Genomic DNA, 21183 nt, shown 5'->3' with positions numbered 1-21183 from the left:
AAAATATTTGGTGCACTAAATTTTCTACTATTTATAAAATTTACAAAAGAGTCAAGTTTAGCATATGCATCCTTAAACCAATTCGAGAGTCTACTTTGATGGCTTGAACCTCTAAGAGGTCGTTTGGTGTGAGGTATAATGGATAAATAATTCCAAAATAAAATAAAAAACTATTTTATTATATGTATAGTGCGAAATATTTGTCACTATCAAAATTATATGTCTCCCCATTATATCATAATGATGAATTAAATTACTATGAAATAACTATTTCCATTAATTTCAAGATTAATTATCCCTAATAATTCTTTCCTAACCAAACTAGGCGTAAAAGTCAATTAGCTAGTTTGACTTAAAAAGAAAAAAACAGTTTTTGAAAACCTCAAACTCGTCAAAATTCCTCCCTAGGTTAGCACTTAGCAAGAAGGCACCTCCATACCACTCCAATATATTGCTACAATGGCTACATCATCTTCAGTAAAACAAATCTTGGGCGATCTAAACAAAGATTCATTCGTCAATCTTTTGGGGAAACTGATAGGCGAATCCAAATATGTACAGAACAACCCGCCAGAACTTATTCCGGAGGAAGACAGAATTGTGAATCATGTTCTTGACACCCTTCTTCCTTATAGCACTACAACTGGGGGTGGACCACTTGTGATTAATCATGTTGCTTATAAGGCTAAAAGGGGTAATCTTATTGTGGAGTATCCTGGTACTCAACCTGGAAAAGTGCTGTCTTTTGTTGGCATGCATATGGATGTTGTTACTGCTAATCCTGCTGACTGGGTATGTACAAATTGTAATTTTGATAGCCCTTGCTTTTACGTTTCAATTTCTTTGTTCTATTTTTGACTTAGACACGGAATTCAAGAAAATTTGATTCTTGTGGTTTTAAGATTTATTAAATGTATCAAAATGTCCCTTTTTTTGGGTGGTCTTCAACATGCCAATTGCCCAAAAAAGAAAGTTAATACAAACAAATTGAACAACAACAACATACCCAGTGTGTTCTTATAAAGTCAGTTTTGGGGAGGGTAAAGTGTATGCTGTCCATACCACTAACTCAGATGAAGTAGAGAGGTTGTTTCCAATAGACCCCGGCTCAGGACAGATTACAGTGCCTCTTACCAGCATAGCCCGGACGGCTCAACGAAGTTTGAGGCCTAAAGCCAAACTTTGATGAGTGACCAATTTTTATTTAGTCTAGAGTTAAAATATAATATATGAGTGACTATTATATTTTAAGGAACTTTCATGGTTAGATAAATAACTTTTTTATATTTTTGTTTTATAATGATCTCAATTTTTTTTCACTAAATAAAAAATAAATATGTTCATACACGCAAATTGTTCAAACTTACTTTGAAGTTTTTTATTAATAAAATATACTTTTTACTTGTAATACTCAAAAAATATTTATGTATAACCCGACTATTATTGAAAAATGAGGCCCTCAAATGTTTGGGGCCTAAAGCCCTGGCCTTACTTGCTTTATGCAATTGCCGGCATTGAGCATAGCTACCATGTAACGTGATCCATTAAAGGTTAAGTAGATAGGAAGAAGTTACCTAGAGCTTTTTGTTTTTGTTGGAATTTGAACTATGGTCTAATTAAAATTGCGGGTAGGGGAAGGGGAAAACAAGGAGGGGATTACAATGTGGGGGAATCGAACTCTCACCAACAAGGTGGAAGTTCAGGTAGTGATACAAGTGTGACTAAGAAGCTCGACGTGTGTGCAAGTGCTGCCAAGGATCGTCCAAGGAATATCAATGTTGAGACGTGAGATGGACCAAAGACACACCCTAAGCCGCCCATTTTCCCATTTGCTACACTAGAGAGGCGACCTTTGAAGCCTTTTCATTAAAGGGGCACCTTTGTCATTTTAAGTCTTATTTGTTATGTAATATAAATAGAACAAGATAGGTCTTTTGAGCTAAGTTGCTTGGACTCTCCAAAAATGTTGTCGCACCCGTGTTGGATCCTCCAAAAATACACTATTTTTGGAGGATCCGACACACACCCGTTGACATTTTTGAAGAGTCCGAGCAACATAGCTTTTGAGGGTTGGTTGATGATTATTGTAAGTCTTGAACTTTTGAAACGCCAAGTCCTCTGTCTTTGAGGCACAAAATCGAAACTTGTAACTAGGATAGCATTCAAAGGTGGAATCTCTTGTGATTGCTTGTTTGTTAGAAACGTTGGTGCTTGAGTGGTGGACTCCGCTCTTGTGTCTTCGTAAGAACTTGGTGTTTGTTAACGTGTTTTGTAGAGGTTTTAGAGTTGAATATATTCTTTAGTTGCTACATTACATGTTCCCCTTGTGTTATGTTAACTATCTTCTTTATCGCTTTAAGTTTGTGTTTGTTTCTTGTACCGTTTGTGTCTTGTAATTGCGGGTGAATGTGGGTTTTTGACAGCGCCCAAGCACACACGCAAGTGTATGTGATCTTATCAAGTAGAAAAGTGGCTTCAAGAAAGCCCAAGTATCGATCTCTCAGGGACTTGCGTTTGCCGCCTATCCAATTCTAGTTTAACAAATTGAGAAGAGTAACAAATAGAGTTTTAGAATTGATAACTAAAAAGAAACTAAACTAATGCTAAAAAGTAATGACATCAATGGATAGAAGCCCAGGGTTAAGGCTTAAGACCAATCATACTACGTTATTGAACTTCATTCGTTAAATCGCTTATCTTGGTTGTTGATTCATAGGGTTAATTGCATGATCATGGTTTCCCAACCTCTAATCCTTTACCTAAGTTGAACCTTACAACTACATCGTTGAGCGTGGATGTAATAGTTCACTTAAGTTCTTTACAAATATCATCCTATGCGTGAATCAAGTAAGTTATCTAAGTAAATCCCTATCCTAGATACTAATTCAAATCTCTTATTTTATAAAGAAACAAGAACCATACTTTGCTTATTCCCATGTTCTATCTCCCTATTCCCTCTCCCGAGATCACAAGTTTGACAATTGATGTATTATAAGGGTGACCAATCCTCAAAATAGTTAAAACAAGAATAAACAAACAACCATAATGATAAGCAATTTAAACAAAATTAATTCAAAATGAAAGTAGTCATGATCTTGGCCTTAACCCCGGAAAGGTAGTTTTAGCCTTTAATGGGAATATTCATCATCTAATCCCTTGGATTGATGATACAAACCATGAAAGAAACTAAAATAAAAGAATGATAAAAACCCTAAAAAGAAGTTGTGTAGCCTCTAATATCTTCCAAGGATGTCCAAAAGTAAGTAAAAAACGTAAATAATGTCCTATTTATAGTGGAAGAAATAGCCCATGCCTCGTTGAACAAGGAAATAGTTTCTGGTTGTCTGCAAACCCAGTGACGTGCCGCGTCGATTATCGCGTTGGGTACATCGACGCGACGCGTAGACTATGCGTTGGTTCACTGTTTTGGGTGCCTTCTGAATCCATTGATGTGTCGCACGCGCCAAGACTCCTCACGCGTTCACACACTCCCAATACTTTTCAGGTATCCAAATTGGCGTCAAGTTGTGTTTCGTGCTTCCGTGATCCATTCCAAGCCTTTTTAAGTTGTTTCCACTTTATTTGAAGCTTGTAAATCCTTTATATATCATCATACTCCATTAACCAAGCATCCTATAGCATTAAACACAACAATTTAGAGCTCAAAACAACACAACATCCTCAACGATGAACTAGAAACACGAGCTAAGCATAGGCCAAATTCACATTGAGCTTTAACTTATTGTTTTGACTCTTTTCTTGATCCAATTGAACCTTGAACATTATAACTAAGTTGTTTCACATATAAATACATAATGACAACCTTAGTAACTCATTAAAACACATTAGAACCCAACACAATAGACTAGAAAAACACCTAGCTCAAGCTAGTTATACTAGTTTTCTCGGTTGAACTCGAAATGCTCAAATTGAATCAAAACTCATTTGAAGCCACCATTAAACATTGTAAACACATACTTGGACACATAAATGCTCATTTATATCGTTCTTAACCCATTAATCACATGAATCATCCTCAAAACAAGGCTAAATAGGCTAGAATAGTAGCGTTAGAATGCATAAATACACCCAACATTAGTTGTCATTGTTCGTGTGTAGACTATTTTGTGCTTGTTGATACTGTGTGGTATCATTTGGTATCAGAGCTAAGGCTGGTTGTGTTCCAACATTACCCATCTTGGGCTCTCTAAGTCGAAAAAAAAAAAAAGAGTTGAAGTGTTCTTGTTCTTGGCTGAGTGTTCTTGGTGTTGTTGTTGTTGTTTGGCCGAGATTTGTATCTAGATTTGAGTGTGTTTTGTTGTCTTAGTTTGTTTCTAGTGTTGGTTCGCTTTCTCCTCAACACTTACTGAGTCTACCACCCAAGTTCTTGAGCAAGATTCGAGTTATGTTATGGTGTTAAGTGGACGGTTTTCTTGTTTTTGTTGGTGGTGTTCATCTAGTGTTCTTGTGTTGAGTTGGAGAAGTTGTTGTTTGATCTTTGAAGAGAATAGAAAAATAAGACTTTGTGTTTGTCTTGAAAACATTTCCAAGACAAACACCAAAGTAGAAAAAGAAAAAGAGCCCTCCAAAAAGCAAGTTACCAAAAAAGAGTAAGGCACTTTTCAAACTTAGACAAAAGAGGAAAGAGACAAGACTACCCCAAAAAGTTGTCTTGCCAAAAGAGTGCAAGTTGGTGGAAAGCTTTTTGACTCTTGAAAATAGAGTCTCAAGTCTTGTAAGCCTATACCATAGCCGAAATATCTTCCTCAAAGGTGTAGTATTGAACATCAAAGTCTTGGAACAAATTCTCTTCAACAACGTGTGTTTTTGTCTTGGAAACTTGTTTAGTTTTCTTGTTGCCGTTTGTGTGGTGTTGTTGCTTGCGGTTCAAAGACTTGAACCTTTGTTGGTGTGTTGTGTGTGACATTGTGGACTGTTTTTGGTGCAATGGAACCCGAGACCCCACACTCTCAACCCACGAGGAACACAATGCTACTAGTATCATTTTGGTTCGCCTTGAAGCTATGTCCTGAGACATGGCTAAGATGTCCGTGGGTATTGAGAAATTAGACTCGGATGTTGTATCTATGAAGGGTGAAGTGTCCGTTATGGGTGGGAGATTGGAGAGAGTGGAAAGCCAAAGAAATCGACTCTCTACCCCTCAAAACATTTCACCAACTAGTACTCCCGATGCTATGCACCAAATGTTATATCCACCAATTGCCACCAACGAAACTAACCCCTACTCCCAACACCGAGATCATGATAGACCAAGCCACCCTCCACTTCACCAAGTCCAACAAGAAAGACTTAGAACCCAAATGCCACCAAACCCAAGCCCTCCACTTAACCAAAGGCCTCACATTGCAATCCAAACTCCATTAGATCGAAGGCCTTACCTTCCACCCAACCCGAATCCACTTAACCCAAATCAACCAAATCGTGTTGAGGGATATGGTAGGGAGGAACCACATGGGGTTATGGAGCTTATGGTGATGTTTACTTGAGGGAAGAGGAGATGAGGGGTAGACAAGGTGATCCGAGAGAGGTTGTAGACAAGGTGAGCCGAGGGAAGTTAATGGCCGAGAGGGGAGAGTTGGTCATTGGAACCAACACGGGACCCAAAACCGTGAGTTAGGCATCAATACCATCAAGGTGGGGCTTCCAACCTTCAAAGGTGAGAGTGATTCAGAAGAGTTTCGAGCTTGGGAGTTCGCTTGTGAGAGAATCTTCCAAGTTAATGACCTTATTGAGGAGACAAAAAGTTGTTATGCGATTGTGCACTTTGAAGGTTATGCTACTACGTGAAGCGGTTTGGCAATGTTTTGATTGAGGGGCAACTCCTTTCCTGGTTTCGGTTAAGGTACCTCTTGAGACAAAGGTACTTGCTCCAGAGTTACCATCAAGAGCACCTTGCTAGGTTGTATAACTTGAGGCAAGGGAACAAGAGCGTCGTGACTTACTATAATGAGTTCCAACAACTCATTTTGAAACTTGATCACTAAAGGGAGTACGTGAGCCACAACATCATTCGATTCAAGGTGGGGTTGAATAGGGACATTGCCTCACGGTTGACACTTCACAAGTTCGACACCATTGATGCCATCTTCCAAACCGCCTTGGAAGTTGAGAGGGAATTATGGGAGAAACTGAGTGTCAAGCTCAAAGGGCAATCTCTCTCGAATTGGCACTAGGACAAAAATAACCCATCTAATGTGGAGAAACCTGAGGACAAGGCTGTCCAAGCCGAGAACAAGGCTCACCAAAGGTATCCTTCGAGAAATGAAGGTAAACCGCATTCCTCTTCTAGTTCTAAGGGCTTTCAATGTTTTAAATGCCAAGGTTGGGGACATAAGGCTAACGAGTGTCCAAATAGGAGAAATGTGATCCTAAGGGAGGGGAAATTGTACTTTCTTGGGGAGGAGGTGGGACTTGAACCGAAGGAGATTGATGATCAATCTCAAGATGGAGAGAGGGCAGAACCCGAGAAGCCTAGTGATGGTGATGAGGTAGATATTTGTTGGCCGTGTGAAGATGAGATTGAAGTGCCATTGTATATGGCAAGGAAGGTCATGCTTAGTAACGGTTTAGAAGAGGAAACCGAGAGTGAGGATGGTGAAGAAGAGAAGGAGCCGAGAGTCAAGGTTGTTGGATTTGCCCACAACGGCCCTTTATTGCTTACTAACCAAGATACTAGCACTTTGCCTAGCATCCATTCTTCTCATGTGCAGGTTGAAAAACATGTAAGTCCAAGGAGCATGCTTGATGATCTCATGGGACCCTTGGTTGAACGTCCTAACCTAGAGAAGAGCAATGAAGAGATGATGCCAAGAGTAGAGCTTGCCGGTGATGATTGCTTGAATTTGAGGGCAAATTCCTCTCAATATGGAGAGGATGATACAAGTGTGACTACGAAGCTCAACGTGTGTGCAAGTGCTGCCAAGGATCGTCCAAGGAATGTCAATGTTGAGACGTGAGATGGACCAAAGACACACCCTAAGCCACCCATTTGCCCATTTGCTACACTAGAGAGGCGGCCTTTGAAGCCTTTTCATTAAAGGGGTACCTTTGTCATTTTAAGTCTTATTTGTTATATAATATAAATAGAACAAGATAGGTCTTTTGAGGATTGGTTGATGATTATTGTAAGGCTTGAACTTTTGAAACACCAAGTCCTCTCTCCTTGAGGCACAAAACCGAAACTTGTAACTAGGATAGCATTCAAGGGTGGAATCTCTTGTGATTGCTTGTTTGTTAGAAACGTTGGTGCTTGAGTGGTGGACTCCGCTCTTGTGTCGTCGTAAGAACTTGGTGCTTGTTAACGTGTTTTGTAGAGGTTTTAGAGTTTAATATACTCTTTAGTTGCTACATTACGTGTTCTCCTTGTGTCAAGTTAACTATCTTCTATATTGCTTTAAGTTTGTGTTTGTTTCTTGTATCGTTTGTGTCTTGTTGTTGCGGGTTAATTGGGGTTGTCATTGTTCGTGTGTGGACTGTTTTGTGCTTGTTGATACCGTGTGGTATCAGGTAACCAATCAACTAAGCTACTAAGGTTCTCTTGGTCTCCCATAATTTTCCTCCTACAATTGAATAATTGGATATTGCTTTTTTTAGCATGATGATTTTGCAATTCGGAACTATACAGCTCTTTTAGCATGATAATTCTGCAATCTGGGACTATGCAGCTCTAAGGTAGTCTTGATGAGTGTTGTTCTCATTATATGTTTGCTTTATTGTGCCACTCCGGCGACTTCATTCTGTTCAATTGCCATTTGAACTCTAAAGTGTTGCCATCACAAGTTAGCAATTTGATAAAGATTTAAGCGAGATCACTAGTTTCATTGTACCATTAGGAAATAATCGACCAGTTAGGATAAGTAATTCACAGGTTTGTACATTGAATTGCTACTGCATTCAAGAATTTTCTATATTAATTTGAGCTAAAATGTTGATATCTACTTTATTCTCCCTCTATAAATTAGCTGAAATTGTAATTGTAAGATGTTAATAAAATGGATGAGAAAGGGTTAGGCTCTTTTCCCGTTCTTGACGCTAAGACTAAAGTGAACACAGGGTTATTAAGTAAAATAGCCAGCGAGCACCCTTTATCCATCCGTGTGGATCATAATTCAGAAAAATTTCTAAATGGAATTTCAATAAGATGACTGTCAAACTTTGGGAAGGAACAACAAAGATAAAAAAATGACATGGCAGTTTCTGCATTTTCACACAGATAATTCAAATAATCGTTCATCAGCATTCCCAACTTTTTGGCCAGTTACTGAAGTTACATGCTTATAGGCAATTTTTTTTTTTTCAAAAAAAAAGATAATTGCACTTTTTAGAATGGTTAGTTCTTGTTACTATTCTCTTTTTAATTTGTTTCATTTAGAGGTTAGAGATTTTGGAATTTAGGTTGTATGAGGAATGTAAAATCATCCAGGAAGATTTAATTATTGTGACTGATGGGTGTGTACTTATTGGGCTAGTTTAAACTTGAATGACATGATAGTCATTGCTTTTGCTTGCCTTAACATTTTTGTAAATTATGCTCCTTTATAAGCCGGCAATGATAATGATCTCTCATATAGCGGTAAACAATTTCATATGCAGGAATTTGATCCCTTTTCATTGAGCATCGATGGTGATAAACTTCGAGGACGTGGAACTACTGATTGTTTAGGTCACGTGGCTCTTGTCTCCGAGCTTATGAAGCGGCTGGGAGAGACAAAGCCACAGTTGAAATGCACGGTGGTTGCTGTTTTCATAGCCAGTGAAGAGAATTCATCTATCCCTGGGGTTGGTGTGGATGCGTTAGTGAAGGACGGACTGCTTGATAAGTTAAAGCAAGGCCCCCTGTAAGTAACTGTATGCGCTGGTATCAACTAAGAAGTTCTTTTGCAGAGACATAGTCGATTTACCTATACTGTTTACTCCTTTACGTAGATTCTGGATTGACACAGCAGATAAACAGCCATGTATTGGTACTGGTGGCAGTATACCGTGGAAACTCCATGTAACTGGAAAGCTTTTCCACAGTGGTCTTGCCCACAAGGTGCTCTTTTTCTTTCTACTCTTTGACGTCTAAGCTCTTCAATTAATGTCCCTTTTGTTGCTTTGACGAGAGTTTCTATTGCAGTATAAAAGACGATGAAATTGGAGAAGAAATAGTAATGATCCATACAGGAATTTGTTTGCACGAGATTTTAATTTTGTGTTGGAACTTTATCTGTGTGATAGATCCTGTTATTCTCTTTTTTACCAATTCTCATTTGAAAAACAATAGAAACATCATTGTATATGCCGGTATCACTTTCGTCAATTTCTTTTATCTCCACTAGTAAGAATGGTAATCTGCCATCTAGAATTGCTTGTTAAATGTCCTTTAGTTAATCCTAACAATAATTAGAGGAAACCTTTTCTATGGAAGATTGTCGATAGAAGATTCAGAGTTTCTTGATGCCAAGAGTAAAAGCAAGAGTTCTTTTGGCCAAAATTTTAAAGCCTTAGATCTGTTGGATGACTTGTGAGTTCCACATGTAGATTCAATTATTCTTTTTTCCCTTGCTGGTTATGTATATTTGAATGCTCATTACTTTTTAAAATGTATTATCCTAGGTTGAGCAGGCAGGTAGTTTTAAGAGACATCATGGTTGTCAGTATTGTGTTGTTTATTTGCTGCCTCTTGAAGTATTCCATGACCTATGATGATTTTAGTAAACACTCACTTACAGCTAAGGTTTACAAATTTTGTAGTACTTAAGTTATTTGGTATGATCAAGTCAATCTACTGGATCTTGTAGCTGACTGACGTTTATTATCATTGTCCAATTAGTATATAACAGAATTCATGGCTTTCTCGGTGACATTAACTCCACAAGGAGATTGCTAAAATATCTCTTAGGAGTCGTTTGGTAGGAGGTTTTAGAGAAAATAACACATGGACTAGTTTACTAGTTTTGATATTATTTAGTCCATTGTCGGTAATTTAAAGAAAAAACTCCCTTGTCTGTTAATGTTTTCAACTTATGTATAACTAAAACACACCCTATTCAGTACTATTCTTATATATAATAAACCATGACATTAAAAATCCAGGGTACTTTTCCTATTTTAAAATACACCCTACTCAGTACTATTCATGTTCTTTTTTTGACAATCTATTCTAATACACCCTATTTATTTGATGCAACAAACCAAACAATCGATAAAAAATAATGTGAGCATAACTAATCCTAGCATAACTAATACACCTCATACACCTATCAAGCGACCCCTTAGAGGCTTAGAGCCGCTTTAGTTAGACAAGTCTTTGACATTATTGTATATTAGTTAGTGAAATGGAGATCCCCAAAATTTTGGGATATATGGAGCAGCTTTTCATCCAATGCTAATACTTGTGAATCCTTTAGGCCTTAATAAGAATTTATCTGGCTGCCAAAATCACCACATAAAGAGTTGTTTTATGCTTTTTGTTTAGCTATAGAATGACTTGGAAAGTAATTCATAGAAGCTCTCCCTGGTCAAATTCCTTCTTCCAGACGCCCAAATCTTTGTGCCATGTTATCAAACCTCCCATGCATCTTTCCAAATTGTTCGGCTAATTGTTCAATGACGGTTCCTCTCTATTGGCTTGTTCTATCATTTGGCAGTGGCTCTTTTCCTCTTGGTCCTTCTGTCTTCTCCATACTTTTCCAAAATCTTTCATTTTTCAAAGCAGAGTTATAGTAGATGGATACCTTAAACTTCGCACAGTAAGATTATTCGGTTACCAACCATGTGGTTATTCATGGACCTACCAACATACCTAAGGAACTTTCGGGCATATGGCATAGAGTAGTGCTACCTTTTATGTGTAAATATCACAAGAATTTTAGTTTGGGAGCCATCTACTTCCAACGTAGGTAAGAGTGGCTTGGCATAATAGCCTATGCTCTTTTGAAGGAGTTTACTTCGTTGTCTTTCAACATTGTTTATCCATTTTTCATGTAGAACATTGTATCCAATTTGCTCCTCTAGGGCATAAGTTTACCTTTCTCTAGATACATCCTGTTCATGGCTAAGCTTGGACAATTTGGAAAGACTGCTCTTGTTTGCAGTGTCTATCGGAAACAACCTCTCTACTTCTTCAGAGGTAGTGGTATGGACTTCGTACATTCTATTCTACCCTCCCCAGCCCCCACTATGTGGGAATATACTGGGTTTGTTGTTGTTGTTGCTCTTGTTTATAACATCAGCATATGTGCTCTGCAATTTTACCAACTTTGTCACGACCCGAACCGGGGCCTGACCGTGACGGGCATCTTAAGTCCCCATCGAGGACCGGAGACCACCCCTTTTGCCTAGTTAGATAAGATATAACACTAGCAACGGCTGGATTCCGAACATATAACAAGATAACATGCTTAACAACTTAAAAGATATTTAAGGTTTGTCAACAACCGATAACCGGTAACCAATAACCAATAACCAATACTCAAGTCCACGGTAATATCCACAAAGCCTCTACTAATCCAAAAAACAATCTAGGTCGGGACATGCCCCCGACTCGGATAATGAAAATGACAATGTTCATGAACTCTTTAATTCTGGTTTATGGAAGGAAACCGATGGAATGATCAAGTCTTCCAGAGAATGGAAGCTCACCACGTCACTGCAAATGACCGACGAACCGAGCCGATCCATCTAACACTGTGCGGAGGTGGATCACCCACACACTTCCTCAACATCGAAACATGAAAAATCGGGTGAATGGAACCCAAATAAGGAGACTCGTAAGTCATAAGCCACATTACCTACTCTCTTCAAAATCAAATTAGGGCCCATATAACGGGGACTGAGCTTCCCCTTCTTTCCAAACCGCATCACTCTTTTCATGGAGACACCTTCAACTTTTTGTGGATCAACCATGATCCCCTGACTTGAAACAACATGACCCAGAAAAGTAAAAGCATTCAACCAGAATTCATACTTAGAAAATTTAGCATACAACCGCTGCTCCTTGAGAGTCTGGAACACTATGCGGAGGTGATCGGCATGATCCGCCTCACTCTTGGAATACTCCAAAATATCGTCAAGAAACACAATTACGAACAAATTCAAGAACCGACGGAATACTCGATTCATAAGGTCCACAAATACCGTCGGGGCATTCGTCAAACCAAAAGACATCACTCAAAACTCGAAATGACCATACCGAGTTCAGAAAGCAGTCATAGGGATATTCGCCTCCCTAATCTTCAACTGATGATAACCCGATCAAAGATCAATCTTAGAAAAGTACTTAGCTCTTTGAAGCTGATCAAATAGGTCATCAATCCTAGGAAGAGGATACTTATTCTTCACAGTCACCTTATTCAAATGGCGATAATCTATACACATTCGAAAGGACCCATCCTTCTTATGCACGAAGAGTACTGGAGCACGCACGGAGAAACATTAGGGCGAATAAAACCCTTGTCAAGAAGATTTTTTAACTGCTCCTTGAGTTCTCTCAACTCAGCTAGAGCCATTCTATAAGGAGGGATAGAAATAAGACGAATGTCTGGAAGAGATCAATACCAAAATCGATTTTCCTAACGGGCGGAGGAACACCGAGAAGGTCATTAGGGAAAACCTCAGGAAATTCATTAACCACAGGAATGGACTGTAATAAAGGACCCTCTAGTTAGAATCTTTAACTCGAACCAAATGATAAAGACACCCCTTGGAAATCAATTTTCGGGCCGTAAGATATGAAATGGATCTTCCCTTAGACGCTAGGGAACTCCCTTCCCACTCAATCACTGGCTCATTCGGGAATTACAAACTGACCTTTCGGGTCCTACAATCAAGAGATGCATAGCACGAGTGCAACCAATCCATCCCCAAAATCACATCGAAATCTAACATGTCCAACTCTATTAGATCCACTAGCGTCTCCCTACCACAGATAGAAACCACACAACCCCTATAGACTTTTCTTGCCACAATAGAGTCACCCACCGGGGTGGACACAGAAAAGTGATCAGGAATACACTCATGATCAAAACCAAAATGAATAGCCACATATGGGTCACATAAGAAAGGGTAGAGCCCGGATCAAGTAGACAACATACATCACGAGAGAAAAGTTTTAGCGTACCAGTAACAACATTAGGAGACGCCTCTGAATCCTGACGGGTGGCAAGAGCATACAGACGGTTCCAACTAGTGTCGGAGCTAGAAGTAGCACCCTTTGGTGCAAGAGCTGAAGAAACGGCAACCGGGACCTTATTAGCCCAGTAGCAACATCGCCAGAAGGACAGTTCCTTTGAATATGGTCAGGCTGGCCAAATCCGAAACACTTATTCCTCCCTCATCATAAAAGCCACGGTGCAACAGTCCACAAAACCTACTAGGAGGATGGGATGGAATATAGGTAAGAGTGGTGCGCTACACACCCATAAAGGAGAGCCTAGCCATCCCATCCTCTTTGTAGTTTTTGTGGACAGTTGCACCGTGGCTTTTGTGATGAGGGGAGGAATTTAGATGTGGCCAGCTTAGCCATATTCAGAGAAACTGTCTTTCTGGCGACGTTGCTACTGGGGCTAATAAGGTTTTGGTTGCCGTTTCTTCAACTCCTGCACCAAAGGGTGCTACTTCCGGCTCTGGCACTGGTCGGAACCATCTATACGCTCTTGCCACCCGTCAGGATTCAGAGGCATCTCCTGATGTTACTGGTACGCTAAAACTTCTCTCTTGTGATGTATGTTGTTTGCTTGATCCCGAGTCTAACCTTTCTTATGTGGCTATTCATTTTGGTATTAGTTTTGAGTGTATTCCTGATCCCTTTTTTGTTCCACCCCGGTGGGCGACTCTATTATGGCTAGAAGAGTCTATAGGGGTTGTGTGGTAGGGAGACGTTTATGGGTCTAATAGAGTTGGACAAGTTAGAATTTGGGGATGGATTGGTTGCACTCGTGCTATGCGTCTCTTGATTGTAGAACCCGAAAGGTCAATTTCCAATTCTCGAATGAGCTGGTGATTGAGTGGGAAGGGAGTTCCCTAGTGCCTAAGGGAAGATTCATTTCATATCTTTAGAGCCCGAAAATTGATTTCCATGGGGTGTCTTTATCTTTTGGTCTGGGTTAAAGATTCTAACTCGGAGGGTCCTTCATTATAGTCCGTTCCCGTGGTTAATGAATTTCCTGAGGTTTTCCCTGATGACTTTCCCGGTGTTCCTCCCGATGGGGAAATCAATTTTGGAATTGATCTTCTTTCGAACACTCATCCTATGTCTATCCCTCATGGAATGGTTCCAGCTGGGTTGAAAGATTTTCTTCGTGGGGTGTTCCGATACTCTTCATGCATAAGAAGGTTGGGTCCCTTCGGATGTGTATAGATTACCGCCATTATAAGGTGACTGTGAAGAATAAATATCTTCTTCCTAGGATTGATGACCTATTTGATCAGCTTCAGGAGCTAAGTGCTTTTTTAAGATTAATCTTTGATCGGGTTATCATCAGTTGAAGATTAGGGAGGTGGATATCCCTAAGACTGCTTTCCAAACTCGGTATGGTCATTTCGAGTTTTTGGTACGTCTTTTGGTTTGACTAATGCCCCGACGTCATTTATGGACCTTATGAATCGAGTTTTCCATTGATTCTTGGATTTATTCGTAATTGTGTTTATTGATGATATTTTGGTATATTCCAAGAGTGAGGTGGATCATGCCGATCACCTCCGGATAGTGTTGCAGACTCTCAAGAATCGGCGGTCGTATGCTAAATTTTCTATGTGCGAGTTTTGGCTGAGTGATGTTACTTTTCTGGGCCATGTTGTTTTGAGTGAGGGGATCATGGTGGATCTGCAAAAAGTTGCGGTGGCCTAGGCCCACGACTCCAACTGACATTCAGAGCTTCTTGGGCTTGGCCGGATATTATAGGAGGTTTGTGGAGAGTTTCTCTTCGATTGTTGCTCCGTTGACTAGATTGTCTTAAAAGAAGGTGAAATTTTTATGGTCCGACGCTTGCGAGGGTAGTTTTGAGAAGTTGAAGGATAAGTTGACTTCTGCTCCTGTTTTGACCCCGCCCGAGGGTACTGATGGTTTCTTGGTTTATTGTGATGCATCCCGTGCAAGACTTGGTTGTGCGTTAATGCAGCATGGTAGGGTGATAGCATACGCTTCTAGGCAGCTGAAGGTGCACGAGAAGAACTATTCGACTCATGACTTGGAGTTGTTGGCGGTAGTCTTCGCTTTGAAGATTTGGTGCCATTACCTGTATGGGGTTCATGTTGACATCTTCTCAGACCGTAAGAGTTTGCAATATGTGTTCACCCAGAAGGAATTGAATCTCAGGCAAAGAAGATAGACTTGAGTTGCTCAAGGACTATGACATGAGTGTCCATTATCACCCAGTTGGCTAACGTGGTTGCTGATGCTCTTAGCAGGTTGTCCATAAGGATCTTATCTTATGTTGATGGGGAGAAACGAGGTTTGGTAAAGGATATTCACCATTTGGCAAACCTTGGGATACGTTTCTTGGACTTCGAGGATGGAGGTGTGATTGTGCAAGAGGTGGTGAAGTCATCTCTTGGTACTGAGGTGAAAGAGAAAGAGGTTTTGGATCCGATCTTGATGCGGATTAAGGATGATATGGGCCAGCAGAAAGTGATGGTTTTTGAGATGGAATAACATGAAGTGGGATGTGGCTAAGTGTATAGTGTGTCAACAAGTGAAGGTGGAGCACTTGAGGCCTGGTGGACTGTTTCGAGAAATCGAGTTGCCCATGTGGAAATGGGAAGTAATTAATATGGATTTCGTTACCGGTCTTCCGCGATCTCTCCATCAGTTTAATTCGATTCGGGTAATCGTGGATGGGATGACTAAGTTCGCTCATTTCTTATCTGCGATACCAATTATTCAACAGAGGATTATGCAAGGCTCTTCATTTTTGGCGTTCTTTTCAAGAGAGGTTTGGGAATATACTGGGTTGTTGTTGTTGTTGTTGTTTTCAAGAGAGGTTTGGGAACGAAGGTGAGCCTTAGCACTGCTTTCCACCCCCAAGCGAAGAGGACCATTCAGACGTTGGAGGATATGCTTCGGGCTTATGTGATCGACTTTGGTGGTAGTTGGGTTGATCATTTACCTCTCATTAAGTTCGCTTATAATAATAGTTATCACTCTAGCATTAGGATGACTCCGTTTGAGGCTTTGTATGGTAGGAGACGTCGTTCCCCTATTGGGTGGTTTGATCTTGGCGAGGTTGGGTTGTTCAGTCCCGATTTGGTTTATCAGGCTGTGACAAAGGTTAAGGTGATTCGGGATAGGCTTTAGACCGCCCAAAGTCGCCAAAAATCCTATGCGGACGTGAGGCGAAGGGAGTTGGAATTTGAAGTGGGTGGGAGATTGGGTGTTCTTGAAGGTGTCCCCTATGAAGGGAGTGATGCAGTTTGGAAAAAAGGGTAATCTCAGTCCCCATTTGTGTGGGCCCTTATTTGATTTTGAAGAGAGTGGGTACTGTGGCTTATGAGTTAGAGTTGCCTCCTTGTTTGGATTCCGTTCACCAGGTTTTTCATGTTTCGATGTTGAGAAAGTGCGTGGGTGATCCTTCCTTGGTGGTTCTGTTGGAAAGTGTTGGTGTTTCCGACTCATTGTCGTATGAGAAGATCTTGGATCGGCAAATCTATCTGTTGCGGACAAAGGAGATGGCTTCGGCGAAGGTTCTACGGAAGAACCAAAGGTTTGAGGAAGCTACTAGGGAAGCCGAAGAGGACATGAAGTCCAAATACCCATTTTTGTTTCCCGCTTCGGATAATTGTGCTTAAGGCATGTGTACACTCTTTGTTTTCTGTCTTTGTTAAAGGTAAGTGTGGTTGTATTCCGTGCTAAGGGATGCCTTGTCTTATCATTCGAGGACGAATGATCCTGGGGGAGGAGGAGAATGAAACACCTCGGATTTTGTTCCTTGAAAATTTCTGAGTTTCTAGACTTACTGCCTAGACGACAACCCTCCCTACGAGTTGTTACAGGTCTTAATGACCCAATTGTAACCTGGCCTGGAGTTTCTGTTGTGACTACGACTAGGGCGCACGAGTCGTAAAGACTCAAAGCAAGTCATATAGTCCCACCCGTAGTCAAATCAGTGCTATGCCCAAAGTATTCTGTGTTGACTACGACTTGGACCCTACGTGTCGTAGGGTTACCAGAAAAGGAGTCCCTTAGCTACTGTCCAGACTACGAGCCGTAGTGAGTCCGTACGAGTCGTATAGTGACCCGTAGTCACTAGCGACAATTTTTCATCTTTTAATTAAGGCACTTTGGACATTTTCCTCTTTACCCACTTAATACCCATGACCATAAAACACCCTTGGGACGTTATTTTCAGCACTCCAAGGTCAAGATACTTAGGGTTTTCAAGAAGTTGGTCATCTCAGGACTTAAGGGTTGATTTCTCTCCATAAATCTTAGTATTTCAGGCATGTTACTCTTCCCTTACTCTTATTTCATGAAAAACATGTGTTTTAAATAGTTTTATTGTATGGATTTAAATGTGGGTTTTGATATGGTTGAGGGTTGTTGAATGATTGATCCTTGAATCGTTTTCCCATGGTTTTGATGAGTCATTCATGCTTTGAAATTGATATTTTGAACTAATGGGGTGCATGGGTGTGGGATTTGGAACGGGGGGTCAAGGTATTCCCCCAAATTGATGTTTTAAACTTGGAAATTGATTTTGAATAATTGTGTTCCCTCAACCCACTTGTGTAAATGGATTTGAATTGTGAAATTGTCGCTTGGTTTGACTTGCTCACATATATTATTGTACTGCATTAATGGTTAAACAATGAACATGGATTTAGAAGGCCTTGTTGACTATGGTTGATTTAATGAACAAAGGGGGTCGAGGCATTCCCCCAAGTTGTATCCAATTTGCTCCTCTAGGCATAAGTTTACCATTCTCTAGATACATCCTGTACATGGCTACGCTTGGACCAAGCATATGTGCTCTGCAATTTTGGAAATGTGGACTGATGGAAGAGAATAGCCTTTAATCATGAATTGTTCAGCTTTGTTGGCTAGTCATCTCGTCCGCCATCATTAGTTACTTCATGAAGTATGAGAAATGATCTTCTCGACCCTTGTAATACCACAATAACAATGAACCTCCCATGTTTGTTACTTCTAGGAGCAGAAATATACATATACTTGTTCCTTGAACTTCCATTTCCTGAGCATGTTGCCATGGCCTTCATAAGCCAAGTAGAGTAATTGACACAACTAGAGGAGTAACTTTCAGCTAATATTCATGCTGCTAATTCAATTTATTCTGTGATCCACCCACTCGTACCAACTTTCTGAACTCTGACTTGGACTGGGGCTCTGTGATGTCATTAGTCTCTCTAGCCCATCTACTTTACTCGTGAAAACTCCTTGGATCAATACAACTTTTATGCTCTGGAATACAGTAAAATTGAAATCTTTTCTGTGTCTACCTTTTAATACTCCAATGTGTTTGTATGACATTTATGGCAAATGGTTAGGCTATCAATCCTCTGGAGCTTGCGATGGAAGCACTCAAAGAAATCCAATCCCGCTTCTATAGAGATTTCCCTGCCCATCCTAAAGAAAAAGTATATGAATTTGCTACACCATCAACCATGAAACCAACTCAGTGGTTTTGTAAGTTCTCAACTCTAGTTGAACTTGAACATATTGAGCTTATCTTCTCTAATTGTTTTATGTGGTAAATTATTTGCTCTGCAGATCCTGGGGGTGGAATCAACCAAATTCCTGCTGAGTGCACTGTTTCTGGAGATGTTAGGTAAATTTCTTCTTTGAGGCCTCCTTGAGTTCTTTCATCAAAAATGATAATATCTAATCACATCTGTTTCTTCGCAGGTTGACTCCATTTTACAGGTATGCGCTTTGTTCTGTGTTTTTCCTTTTCTGTTATTCGTGAAGAAGATTAATTTACTAAAAAGTATCATTGTGGTCTCATAGCTTATTACACATTACTTTCTCTTTTTTTAATCTGGAATTTTAGTTGCACACTTTTATATGAGGATTTTTCAATCTCTGCAAAGTCAAAAACGTTTGAGCGTCTATTTCGAAACAGGAAATGGAACATACGAATCTTTTGAAGATTAGTAAGAATTCTAACAATGTATCCTTCTTCAGTGTATCAGATGCTATGAAGAAATTACAAGAATATGTTGATGACTTAAATGCCAACATTGAAAAACTTGATTGTCGAGGCCCTGTTTCAAAATATGTCCTGCCAGATGAGAACTTAAGGGGCAGGTATGCTATACTCGTTCTTTGAAAGATGGAAATCATTTGATTACTTGGAATGGTCATAGAAGCTAGAGCTCAATTAATGTCTGTCTTAGTTTATCTTATCCATGTTTTCTTTTAACTTTTCGTTAGTGATTAATGTTCCACTCTAATCCACTAGAATCACTATAAGTTTCGACGAAGCTTCATCTGGAGTTGCTTGTGATCTCAATTCTCGGGGATTTCATGTACTATGCAAAGCTACTGAAGAGGAAGTTGGGCATGTAAAACCATATTCTATAACCGGTACTTTGCCTTTGATAAGAGATCTGCAGGTACATAACTTCTTTCAAATTTACTTGTTTGGCCTTCTAGAAACTCGAATTTGCAGTATCTTATTCTTTACTTGTTTGCCAGGACGAAGGTTTTGATGTTCAAACTTCTGGCTATGGTACAATTTCCTTTTTTGTAGTTTCATCATTCTCTTTCCCCTTTGTTAGATGTAAATTTAGTGATTTTCTGAATCTATAAGACAAATACAATCAGGACTGTGTATGTTTCTAGATATACAATGAAAACGTTACTTGAAATCATCAACTTGGACGCAAGCTTGTGTGACCAATCCTTCTGACTTTTTTGGTTTGGAAACACTGTTTCAAATTTCCAATTGGGTATTAGTTGGTGCCAACAAGCTTGAGCAGTAAGAGTTCAATGGTTAAAAACTATGAGTGCAAAAATTGACTGAACTGCATGCCTAACTATGCGGGAGACGGGTGCATTTTAACATATTCCTTTCCCCTTTCTTCTGGTCTGACCTTTCTCTTCACCTTTTTTTAAGCATTGGATATAAGGATATCCTGAGTTGGTGATGCACGGCCTATCGTTAATCAGAGTTTCTACCCCTTAAAAGGGAAATTGGCAAAACTGGTTTTTTTCCAGCCGGAGAGCATAAAATTTGCACCGTTTCTTGTCATGTCCCTTCAGATTTAGATTTAGCTCTTGATGGATAATCCAAATATCTGCTTGTCAAACTCCCTTGTCTGTCCAAAGTATCATTGACTGGGTAGATGCAACGTTTTACCATATTTATATAGACTAGATATCGCTTCAAAAATCACCCTCCAGTGCCTTACGTGTTCTGAACCGCATCACCAAGAAGATCAGGGTATCTTCAGCTCGTAGAATTGAGATATCATTAGCATGAGTATGTGTGTACCCCTGCTCCTATTCATTCGTCGAGCTCTGTTCAGCCTATAGCTAAGACACTTCATATATCGTTGGCATGTGTTATAATATTTTTTACTGGAATGGTTGTCTGAATATGTTTACATCGATATCTGTAACATATTCTCTTGCTTTGACATAATTGCGTTTGCTTAAGTTTACTCTCTGTAATTCATTTCCTTGTTAATATTGTCTATTCTCCTTTCTTGTTGTTAACTCTGTCTAATAAACCCTTGTTTAATATTCTGATAATAATGAAATGCAGGTTTAATGGCTACATACCATGCAAAGAATGAATATTGTCTACTGTCCGACATGTGCCAAGGTTATCGAGTCTTTGCAAGCATCATCTCGCAGCTGGATGATTGATCTGAGGTTCGATACATCACCAATTCTGAGTCTGACTGACAAGCATAAGGTTTAATATATAATACATGAAAAATAGCTCGCTCTGACGAGTTCTGCTATAGGAAAGCTGGTTCTATGTTGAATCTGTGACTAATCGAAGTAAATTTTCACTTCTATTGGAGGTTAATTCTAGCTTGTTAAAAGTAAATCCGCAGCGTTACAGTATCATTGGTTCAACTTCCATGGGATCGCAGTCATTAGTCTTCGTATAGTTTGTATAATAGTTTGGTCTATTTAGAAGAGAACTTTAACTACCCCGCGCTTACTGAGAGCTTTAGTGCACTGGACTGCTTTTTTAGACGAGAACTTCACTC

At 39.8% G+C, this 21183-nt stretch overlaps 1 protein-coding gene across 1 annotated transcript; it reads left to right on the top strand.

The window, feature by feature from the left end:
- The first annotated feature begins 362 nt into the window (after positions 1–362).
- LOC107870684 (acetylornithine deacetylase) lies at positions 363–21017 on the top strand. Its single transcript, XM_016717281.2, has 10 exons — positions 363–792; positions 8614–8858; positions 8947–9055; positions 18505–18643; positions 18728–18785; positions 18863–18880; positions 19142–19264; positions 19419–19572; positions 19655–19688; positions 20727–21017. The coding sequence occupies exons 1-10, from the start codon at positions 460–462 to the stop codon at positions 20828–20830; spliced, it is 1317 nt and encodes a 438-aa protein (XP_016572767.2). The 5' UTR covers positions 363–459; the 3' UTR covers positions 20831–21017.
- Positions 21018–21183: the final 166 nt, after the last annotated feature.

This window comes from Capsicum annuum, chromosome 1 (assembly GCF_002878395.1).
Source record: "Capsicum annuum cultivar UCD-10X-F1 chromosome 1, UCD10Xv1.1, whole genome shotgun sequence".
Taxonomy (NCBI): Eukaryota; Viridiplantae; Streptophyta; class Magnoliopsida; order Solanales; family Solanaceae; genus Capsicum; species Capsicum annuum.
This window is presented reverse-complemented; position numbering and strand designations above follow the sequence as displayed.

Coding starts and splice junctions, on each gene's coding strand:
- LOC107870684 (XM_016717281.2), top strand. CDS start 460: ATGGCTACATCATCTTCAGTAAAACAAATCTTGGGCGATCTAAACAAA. Junction 9,056..18,504: donor ACAGTGGTCTTGCCCACAAG/GTGCTCTTTTTC, acceptor GCAAATGGTTAG/GCTATCAATCCTCTGGAGCT. Junction 19,573..19,654: donor CTTTGATAAGAGATCTGCAG/GTACATAACTTC, acceptor CTTGTTTGCCAG/GACGAAGGTTTTGATGTTCA.